General features: G+C 43.4%; 1 protein-coding gene across 2 annotated transcripts; it reads left to right on the top strand.

Annotated features, from left to right (window-relative positions):
* Nucleotides 1–1,115: 1,115 nt before the first annotated feature.
* PDCL (phosducin like) lies at nt 1,116–10,461 on the top strand. Of its 2 annotated transcripts, none has more exons than XM_040482234.1 (4): nt 1,116–1,359; nt 2,764–2,940; nt 5,617–5,798; nt 8,151–10,461. In XM_040482234.1, exons 2-4 carry the CDS (start codon nt 2,769–2,771, stop codon nt 8,700–8,702), a joined length of 906 nt encoding a protein of 301 aa, XP_040338168.1. In that variant the 5' UTR covers nt 1,116–1,359; nt 2,764–2,768; the 3' UTR covers nt 8,703–10,461. The 2 variants fall into 2 exon arrangements, with proteins under 2 accessions (XP_040338168.1, XP_040338167.1); XM_040482233.1 differs by having other exon boundaries at nt 1,118–1,317.
* Nucleotides 10,462–10,719: the final 258 nt, after the last annotated feature.

The raw sequence follows: 10,719 nt of genomic DNA, 5'->3' as shown, positions 1-10,719 counted from the left end.
GCCCAGGGAAACAAGGATCTTTGAAGCACTGAGGATTACAGCCTTCAATTTAAAGTGAATTTTGAAGGACAAAGGACAGTCCATGGATAAAGAAGATCCCTGCTTCAGGGAGATGTCAAGAAAATTAAAAGCAAAGCATCCATCTAGCATTCATTTAACAGATATTTACAGGGAATGGGCCATGCAGAGGCTCTGTTGCTGGGTGCTGGCTTGTCACTTAAAGCAAATCACAAGCATCCTCCAGTTGGTTAATTGTTCACACCGATCTGATTAAGGTAAGATTATTCACTCTGCAAACAAAAATACAAAAAAAAAAAAAAACAAAAACAAAAACAAAAACACCAAAACCATAGGATGTCCATGGGATGGTTTTTCCTAAATTTGGGGAGGGGAGTTCTCAGTCTTGATAGTCTAAACAAACAGCTTCTCGGAAAAATGGGCCTGTATAATAAATTTGCAGACAATTTCAGGTGGTTGTAGAACCGCCAAGTTGAGAATCTGTCAAATTAAGAGCCCTATTTTAGAGTGTATTGTTTTAGGATGTTTTGAAGGATTCAATTTGCACAAAGCTTTCTACTTTATGGTTGTGTACTGGACACCTTAATAAGGACTCAGAAATTGAAATCATTTTAGGTTTTAAAAAAAGTTGCAAAAGTAGCATAGAGTTCTCCTATATTCTTCACCAAGAATCCTCAAAGATTAACATCTTAACCATAGTACAATTATTAAAACTGTTCATACACTACTATCGTTAATAGACCTTATTCCGTTAGTTGTCCCGTTCGTGTCCTTTTTTCCGTTCTAGAATCCAGTTCAGGAATTCACATAGCTTTGTCAAGGACCGGGCTTTTTTTTTATTTTGGGGCAAATTAACGTCTGAGTCTGTCATAAGAGTCGCGATGTTATTAAGAACCAATGAAAAACACATGTAAAATGATTTCAGAAACTTCAAAGATAACTAAACAAACTTTTCTTTCTACTCAGAATTGGGTATATGCGGTGTAGCTTTTCATTTAAAGTAAAACAAAGCCAATTGAAATGTATTATTGTCGTCGAGGTGTTTTGTCCCAAAGGAGGACCCGTAGCCTTTCCTTCAACCACCAGAGGAGGCTTTTCCTAATTGGGCAGCGTGTCTGCCCGACCGCAGGAAGGCCGCCTCATTGGTCCGCGCAGTCGGGACTCCGGCGGCTTTTCTCTTAGTGCTCAAGGCGCCGATCCACTTCTCTTCGTTCACCCGAGCGCTCCCTTCCTTCGAAGTCCCTGAAGCTGCCAGCCCGAAGGCGTCCAGACTGACCTAGGCCGGGTAACTGCACTGAGGTCAGTCGGGAAGAAGCGGCGGGCATGGAATACGTGTGGGAGGTGATGGAATGCCGGTGCTCGGTGATGTCTGTGATCCCCCTCGGCCCCCAGGCCTCTGCCACTTCTCTGCCTGCCTCCTCCTCTGGCCCCACCTCCACCAGGCTCCCCCAAAGGTTCCGCGCGCCCCTCCACCGCCCTTCCGCTGGCTCCGCCCCCTCCCGCCCCTCCACGAGCCCGCCTCCTCCGAGAGCCCTTCCGCTTTTTCCAGCCCAGCCCCACTCCGCCCAGGCCCCGCCTTCCTCGCGCCCTTCTCTGGCCCCGCCTCCTCCGGGAACCTCTCCACTGGCCCGCCCTGGCCCCATCCTCCTCAGAGGCCCCGCCCTTACCTAGCACACCGCTACCTGGTCTCTCTGCTGGTCTTGCACCGCCTGAGTCGCCAGCCTCTTTAAGTTTGGTTCTGTTTCCCCGAACCCCCCACCCCTCCCCGTACCTGCACGTTTCTCTCAGTAAACCCTGCCTCTTGTGCACCTTCTCTGTCCTTCTACTGCGGTCTCTCATTCCCGTCCGATCCAAGCTGTGTCCTTAAGTGCTTAGTGAATTGTGCGGAGGCCTTGTGCTAGGCCTTGGAGGTCCCTGCTTTCAAGGCCCCCTGCCGGGTGGGAGAGCCACTTTGTAACGGAGTTTAACAGTCCGGGTGATAAGTCTTTAATGAAGGAATCCTAGTATTTCGATACTTAGAGGACTAGAGTTGTCACCCTCCCTGCTGGAAAGGCAAGCTGGCCTGTGAGGGGCTAAGCTGCACCTCTCTCTCCAAATGCCCCTGGCTTCTTCTGATGCAGGCTCTTGGTTCTAACCATTGTCCTTTAAAGTCTTGGGAATTAGTAAAATCTTATCACGGGCCCTTCTTTTAACCAGAGTTGGTAGGGCTTTCAGAGCCCATCCATCCCCTGGGGATGTTGAGGGCAAGAGACAGATCAGTGATTGGCTTAGACAGTGACTCAGCATCATGCTCTTGATGCTGCTGTTTGGAGGTTTTCCTGAGGATTCTTACCCAACTTTCAATGACCCAGCAGTCTTAGTTGGTAGAAAAACCTAAAAGCATGTGTAGATAAAACCTCCAATCAGTAAGCAGATTTCTCCTAGCTAACACAGTACAGGATATGGTTTACAGAAGACAGTGACTCACACCTTCAGTCTCTTGGAGTCAAGCATCCTAGGGTTTGATCCCAGCTCCACCGTTTGCTGTGAAGTTTGGCAAAGAAGCTTCCCTTATCTGGGCTTTAGTTTTACCTTCTACAAAAAGAGCACAATTATGGTATGGATTTGTTGAGGTCCTGCTTATGAAAAAAGTCAATGTTAGGGTCCTGTAAATAGCAGGATCTCAGCATAAGTGAGCCCCAAGTCATCCGATTCATGTCTGTCTGGGTCACGTCAGCAAAGAGCCTGATACATTGCCTCTCTCAGGAGCCATGACAACCCTGGATGATAAGCTGCTGGGGGAGAAGCTCCAGTACTATTACAGCAGCAGTGAGGATGAGGACAGCGACCACGAGGACAAGGACAGAGGCAGTGGCGCCCTGGCCGGCAGTTCGATGCCTGCAGATGCAGAGTTGGCAGGGGAAGGCATCTCAGTCAACACAGGTACTGGAAATCCCTGAGCTCAGGGAACAGGTTTAAAAAAATGTCCATTAAATATGTATCAGTCAGAAGTCTCCTGATCATTGCTGTCTAATTCCAGTCCCACTTCCAGAGATAACCTTTTGTTGGCATTTCCCTGGGTGTGCTCTGGCCATCTCAGTGCACCGTGCAGACTTCTGTGCACAGCATGCACAGACCGATCACACACAGTAAACACAGACTTGCTTTTGAATCCGGCTTCTCAAATTAATAGTTGTTTGATGTCACTTAAGTCATAGGTATGCATATATTGGTATAAATGTATACCAATATATACCAATTCTAGTATAAATTCCTAGAAATGGCATATTTATACTTTTACATTTAATATTTCCAAATTGCTGTCAGTGGAAGTGGCACTGGTTTATCTATAACCAGCAATGTGTTTTTTCCCCAGACAGTTGCCCTCCTACTGTGTTACCAGAATTTGTGATCTTCGCCATCCTCAATGGATGACAAATGGTAACTCACTGAAGTTTTATTTCCTACCTTTTCAAGAGGGACACTGAACCTCTTTTATAACTTAAAACAATTTTTTTAAAATGTTAATTCATTTATGAGAGAGGGCGGGGCAGAGAGAGACACACACACACACAGAATCCAAAGCAGGCTCCAGACTCTGAGCTGTCAGCACAGAGCCTGACGCAGGGCTTGAACTTAAGAACTGTGAGATCATGACCTGAGCTGAAGTTGGAGGCTTAACCTACTGAGCCACCCAGGCGCCCCATCTTTTATAACTTTAAGAGTGAGTTTCCTGTCCTTTGCTCATTCTTAAAATTTGGTGATTGGTCTTTTTCTTTTTAGGGAGCTTTGTTTTAAGGAAACTAATCTGTGGTATGAGCTGTAAATATTTCTACCAATTTGTGGTTTGTCTTTTGACTTTGTGTTCTTTTCTGGGCAGAAAATTTTTATTTTTATGTACCTGAAGGCATTATTTTATAGTTTCTTAATTTAGTTTCTTACTGAAAAGGTCTTTTTTCTCTCCAGGATTATAAAAAGTTCTCCCATGCCTTTTTAAAATACTTTTATGATTTTTTTTTATACTTAAATATTGATTAATCTGGAATTCATTTTGGTGCAAGGTATGTGGCAGGGCTTCACGTTAGTATTTTTCATATTTTACCCACTATTTCAACACCATTTATTGAATTAGCTGTCTTTTCTCCATTGCTTTGAAGTGTCAGTCTTGTCATGTATTGAATTTCCGTTTATATTTTTATCTTTAGCTATACTTTGTAGTTTCTTTCATTGGTTTGTTTTTTACTGTGCTACATCACACTGGTTTTAGTTACTGTGTTACATGTTTAGTATATGGTGGGGCTGGTTGACCTTCTGTGCCACCATTTTCCCCCAATTTTTTTTTTTTTTAAGTAGGCTCTACCTTCAACATGGGATAGAGTTCCTAAGACTGGGTACTGCGTGCTGTACTGACTGAACCAGCCAGGCACCCCTCAACTTTTGCTTTCTTATTTTTCCAAAGCAAATTTAGGAACGTGCACACACGGGAATACATTGAATATATAAATTAATTTAGGGGTTGTTGGCACCCTTGTGATGTTGGGTCTTCCTAGTCAGGAATATGGTATTGCTTTTCCATTTAACCAGGTCTTTCTTAGTGTTTCTTGGTAGCATTTTAAAGTTTTTCTCACACAGATTTTTATATTTTTTTCTGCAGTAACAAATAGCCTCCAAATCTCAGTGGCTCGTGAGAGTGAAGGTGTATTTCTCAAATGTGTTACTTGCTGCTGGTGTGGGTCAGCAGCCCTCCTTTTGCTTCATATGTCCTGTCATTCTAGGGAAGGGTTGAAAGAGCAGCCCCTGACCGGGACATGCCTTTTCATGACCAGGTATAGCGAGCAAGAGAGGGCTGTTGGAAACGTAATGGCTCATAAATCTTTTGCTCAGAATCCATTGGCCAAAGCACATCACGTGGCCAAACCCAACATCAGTGGGCTGGGGATGCATGTACTCATCCCATAAGAGGTCCTACAAATTACATGGCAAGGGGCAGGGAGGCTTGGGGGTAACTTGAATAACAGAACAACCTGCCACAATCTTGTTATAAAAATCCAGGTAATACAGAATGTATTAAGGTAGAAAGAAAAAAATAGAAGTTCTGTCTCACAAGTCCTCTTGGAGCCTACTAGCTAGAGATAGCTTCTGTTAACGGTTGACTTATTCTTCTTTAGTCCTTTTTCTATGAACATACAAACGTACGTGCACATATACGAATACCTGTAAATATTTGTACATACACAGGCAATTCCTTTTCTAAAAATTGGATGATCATACCATGATATTCTTCTGCATTTTGCTCTTTATTTATTTTTTTTGACCTAATGTATTTGAACATCTTTTATGGCAAGAAAACCTATAGCTACCTCATTCTTTCTACGAGTTGCCTCATTTTCCTTTGAGTAGATAAGTCATAACTTATTTAGTGCACCTCCTAATGTTGGGCCTTTAGCTCGGCCCCTTAATTATCGCAAGCCACACTGCAGTGGACGTCACTACGTGGACCATGCTGCCCCGCGTGAGCGTTACCGTGCAGTCGGCTCAGCAAGCGTTAGACCGATGTGAGCTGGTCCGTAATTCTCTGCCTGCTCTTCTTGGTCACCTCCATGTTCACCATTGACCCAGGTCCAAAAGGGGTGATAAATGACTGGCGCCGCTTCAAACAGTTGGAGACTGAGCAAAGGGAGGAGCAGTGCCGGGAAATGGAACGGCTGATCAAGAAGCTGTCAATGACCTGCAGGTCCCATCTGGACGAAGAGGAGGAGCAACGCCAACAGAAGGAGCTCCAGGAGAAGATCAGTGGGAAGGTAATTAGCAGCCCCCCGGGCCTCTCTGAGAAACGCTCCTGGCTGTTGCAACGGGGGTCAGTGATCCAAGAGGTGCAGGTGTTTGATTTGGCCTCCACAGAGCTGTGTAGTGTCAGGGGAAGTAGAGTCATGTCCTAACTCGGACACACTGGGGTTTGAACCTCAGCTCTGCTACTGGAGACGGTGGGGGTGTGTCTTCTGTTCTGAATCTGGTTTGTCAGGGGTCCGGTGAGTCAGTCCCTCTACCTCACAGTGCTCTCTGGGTACAAAGGCCCCCGCAGTGCCTGGCCCATTCAAAGTGCTTTATGGAAGTCTTACCTTGGGCCAGAAATAACCCTCTGAAGTTGGTGGTTTTATCCCTGTTTTACAGATGATGAAACCGATGCTTTGAGAGGAGAGGGGACTTGGCTCAGGGCATCTAACTAGTAAATGCTCATAAGCACTGGGATTCTCACCCAGGTTTTTTTTTTTTTGCTCTTTCCATGGTGCTGCTCTGTTTCACCTGAAGCCTATTTATGAGAATTTACTCTTAACAAGGCAACACAGTAGAAGCAAATGGACACTCTGGAAGATACTTGGAAATAGGCCCCTGACCCTCTGTTACTTGCCCTGTATCAAAAGGACCTTTTATTTCCCCTTCCACCTGCCCTCTGAACATGGGTGAATGTCAAGGAGTGCCTGAGATCATTTGGCTGTAGCCCAAAGCAGCTCTTGGCTGGGAATGCCAGCCAGGATCAGGGAGCAGATAAGAGGATTAAATGAGGAGTCATTTGCCTGGAGCAGGAGGGGGATTTCAGGGCATTAGACTTTCTGACCATAATGGCTCAGAGGCACTCTGGTGGGCCGAGGTAGATGGGAAAGCTGGGAGCAGGGGGCTGGGAAGGACGGCGCTGTGCTGGCCGCGACGCAGAAATGTCTGTCCTGCTCTGCTGTGGTCCCCGGCCTCCACCATCTGATTGGTGCCGGACTGGGCAGAGGTAGGCTTTGTTCCGGGTGTGGGGATGTCTTGCCGCACCAGGCCCAGAGAAGGAAGACAACTTTTGTGTCTCGAGCTGGTGGCAGGGCTGTGTGCCCGCTGCTCACAGTGCTTCCTTATGCTGACATTAGAGCGGATAAAGCAACACATGACTGCATGGGGCGGTTGAGAGCAGCTCTGTCCCTGTCCTCCTGGGTTGTGTACCACAGAGCAGAGCTGGAAACCAGCTCAGTGCCAGAAAAGGGGAAGTCAAGCAAAATATGGCACAGTACGCGTCATTCTATAAAGAATAATTGAGAAGCAGGGGGAAATATTTGTGATATAATAATGCCAAGTGGCAAGAGCAGGTTATAGCTTAATTGGTACATCCACAACTGCTGTTAAAAAAGCAAAAATGATGTCAGCATGTGCCTGGTAATAAAAAGCAAAATACGGTATTAGAGAGTGTGACTGTGTGTTTTTTGTATGTATATGTGTGTGTGGGGAGGGTGCAGAGCAAGAATTATGAGTGTTCTTAAATTTTTAAAATTCCTTAGTATCGTGTTGTCTTTTCAACAAAAATGAAACAGTAGATAAAATAATCTATTGTCGAGACTGACCAAAAGAAACAGGTTCATGAAGTGATACTAATTGATGTCTGTTTGGAGGGAGAGACATTATAATACAGCAGCTGAAAGACTATATATATATGTATTAATTTATTTATTTGTTTTTGAGAGAGAGAGAGAGAATGAGAATGAATCCTAAGCAGGCTCCATGCTGTCAGCACAGAGCCCCATGTGGAGCTCCAACCCATGAACTGTGAGATCGTGACCTGAGCCAAAACCAAAAGTCAGACACTTAACCAACTGAGCCACCCAGGAGCCCCAAAAGACTAGATTTTTTAAAAATCCAGTTTGAATTCTGGGCTTGTACCTACGTGAACTGGTGCAGATAATCTCAAGTCTTTGAATCTCAATTGTGAGATGGGGGCAATTGAAATCCCCTCCCAGTGGGGTTATCGTAAGAATTCCGTGAGCTTTAATGCATACAGAGCACTTAGCATGGTACTGAGCTCACGTAACATAAGCATGTGGTACATGTTAACTATTTTTTTTTTGAAGTTTATTTATTTATTTTGAGAGAGAGAAAGAGAGCACGTGTGCAAGTCAAGGAAGGAGGGAGAGAGAGAGAGGGAGGGAGAGAGAATCCCAAGCAGGCTCCGCACTGTCCCCACAGAGGCCGATGGGGGCTCGAACTCACAAACCATGAGACCGCGACCTGAGTTGAGGTCAGTTGCTCAACCACCTGAACCACCCACGTGTCCCGGTACATGTTAACTATTATCACAGAGTTCAGTTTGTGTTTCTTCTGCTCACCTGCTGGTCGTCCTGCAGATGACTCTGAAGGAGTTTGCCATGATGAATGAGGACCGAGATGACGAGGAGTTTCTACAGCAGTACCGGAAGCAGAGGATGGAAGAGATGCGGCAGCAGCTTCACAAGGGGCCCCAGTTCAAGCAGGTGTTTGAGATCCCCAGTGGAGAAGGGTTTTTAGAGATGATCGATAAAGAACAGAAAAGCACCCTCATCATGGTCCATATTTATGAGGACGGCATTCCGGGGACCGAAGCCATGAACGGCTGCATGATTTGCCTTGCTGCCGAGTACCCAGCTGTCAAATTCTGCCGGGTGAAGAGCTCAGTTATTGGGGCCAGCAGTCGCTTCACCAGGAATGCCCTTCCGGCCCTGCTGATCTACAAGGGGGGTGAGTTGATTGGCAATTTTGTTCGTGTCACTGACCAGCTGGGGGAAGATTTCTTTGCTGTGGACCTCGAAGCTTTTCTACAGGAATTTGGATTGCTCCCAGAAAAAGAAGTCTTGGTGCTCACGTCTGTGTGTAACTCTGCCACCTGTCACAGCGAGGACAGTGATTTGGAAATAGATTGAACTGATAGTCTAGCTGCATAGATTTCTCCTTGTTTGGGCTGGAAGACACATGTCTGTGGATTTGTTTTTGTTCCTTCCTGTGTTGTGTGGCTTTCCAGCTGTTCTTTGTAGTCCCTTTTATTATATGTAAAGTCAAGAAATTCTTAGATTAAACTGGAATGCTAAATCACCTTGTGGCTAGCAGTACAAAGTGACTTCAAACTGTATAAACAGGAAACCAGGCTTTGGAACTGTTTACTTAAGATTCTCTAGCATGACATCTCTGTTATTGTTTCTAGTCAATATTTACATAACATCCTAAAGACAGTGTCCTGGAAATTGTCTTCAGATGATCTCAGAGGTCTCTGCCAGGCCTGGGAATATAATTCTATAGTTAGTGTGTTATTTGCAACATAAATAGTGTGTCCCCTTCATCAGTGATTATAAATTGTATTTACTTGTAATCAGATGTTCTCTACCGGGGTCTTGTTTAAAGGTTCCAGACAATGATGTTTGCCCCATCAAGAGGGGTGACCTTTGCTGTGGGAGCCAGTGTCCTGCTGAAACGTTACTAAGTCTTAAATAGGAGGAAGGATTGAGGCTGACTGTGCTCCTGATGCAGGAAGGCCAGCTTGATTTAAAAACATCAGAGCTGGGTTGGAGCTGGGAAGCCTTTTGAAATTGGAGGATCTTTGGATAAGATCCTCTTGCTAATTTCTTGGTCTCTCTCTCTCTCTCTCTCTCTCTTATTTAACAATGTGACTTTTTTGTTTAATGTAGCTTTTAAAAAACATTTTTTTTTTTGCATATTTGAAAAGTAATATTCAACAGAGGAAAATTTGCCGCAATACAAAGTGAAAATAAGAAAGTTAGAATAATGTCCCATCCAACCATCTAGGGTAAAACACTATTAATATTTTGGCATATTTCCTTCCAACGTATTTTCTTTGTATACATAGACATTTTGCTTGTTTGTTTTTAAACAAAACAATGGGATCATTCTGAACATACTGTTTTATAGTATGGTCAGCTAATATGTATCAAATTTTTTTTCATGTTATTACTAGTCTACCACATTTTAAAAATGGCTCTTGATATTCCATTGTGTAGATGTGCTGTGATTTGCTTCGTGGTTGTCTTTTGAAAAACAGCAAAGACTTTTTACTACAGAAGTAGTAGGTGTCCATTGTAGAAAATGTGATAAAAATTGTTAAGCTAAAAAGAGCTTTTACGAGTCCTGTAATTCTGCCAACCAAAAATGATTCCCGTTATCATTTTCACAGGAGTCTTTCTAGGCTTTTTTTTTTTTTTCAATTTGTGTTTTTATTTATAATAATGATTTCCATTTTTATTTTTTTCCCCCCTTTTTTTTTTTTTTTTTTTTTTTTTTTTTTTGCTTAAAACGGTGTACATTCTAAGGTCAGGGAAAATGTAATCTGGAATGAAAAGATTAGCTTTAGAATTCAGTTTTGCTTTTCCTGGTTATTCAGGAATTGACTAACTAGAAGGGTCTCACAAATATCTGTTGTAGTTAATCAGTAAGAAGAAAGTGCATGGTTTTTCTGATTTAAAAAACTCATTGTAGACCGTGTAGAAGAAGCAGAGATAACTGTTGTCAATGTTCTTGTTTATTTCCTTCAGTCCTTTTTCACTATTTTTAGTAACATTGAGAGCTTATTGGATTTAGTTCCGTGTTCTATTTTATTAATATGATGCCGTAAATAATTTGACATGTTATAAAAATTCTAAATAAATACTTTTTAATGCCTTCATAATATTCCATCATTTGTATATGCCATGATTTATTTAGCCAGTTCCTTAATATTGGGTATTTAGATTCCCAGTTTTTCACTAAAATACTCAGCATTTTTGCATTTTGAGCCATATTTTGGATAGTTCTCTTAGTATAGATTTCTGGAAGAGGAATTCTTGGATGAAGGGACAGGAGCATTTGTAAAATAGTTTTTAGAAACTATGTCTCATTCCAATCAGAAATGAAAATATGCACTCACAGAACCTTAACTTTGCCTTTCAAGAA

The sequence above is a fragment of the Herpailurus yagouaroundi genome, unplaced genomic scaffold (genome assembly GCF_014898765.1).
Source record: "Herpailurus yagouaroundi ecotype Mexico unplaced genomic scaffold, PumYag 160, whole genome shotgun sequence".
In the NCBI taxonomy this organism is placed as follows: Eukaryota; Metazoa; Chordata; class Mammalia; order Carnivora; family Felidae; genus Herpailurus; species Herpailurus yagouaroundi.
Note: the sequence above shows the minus strand (reverse complement) of the source record. Positions and strands in the feature narration are given on the sequence as shown.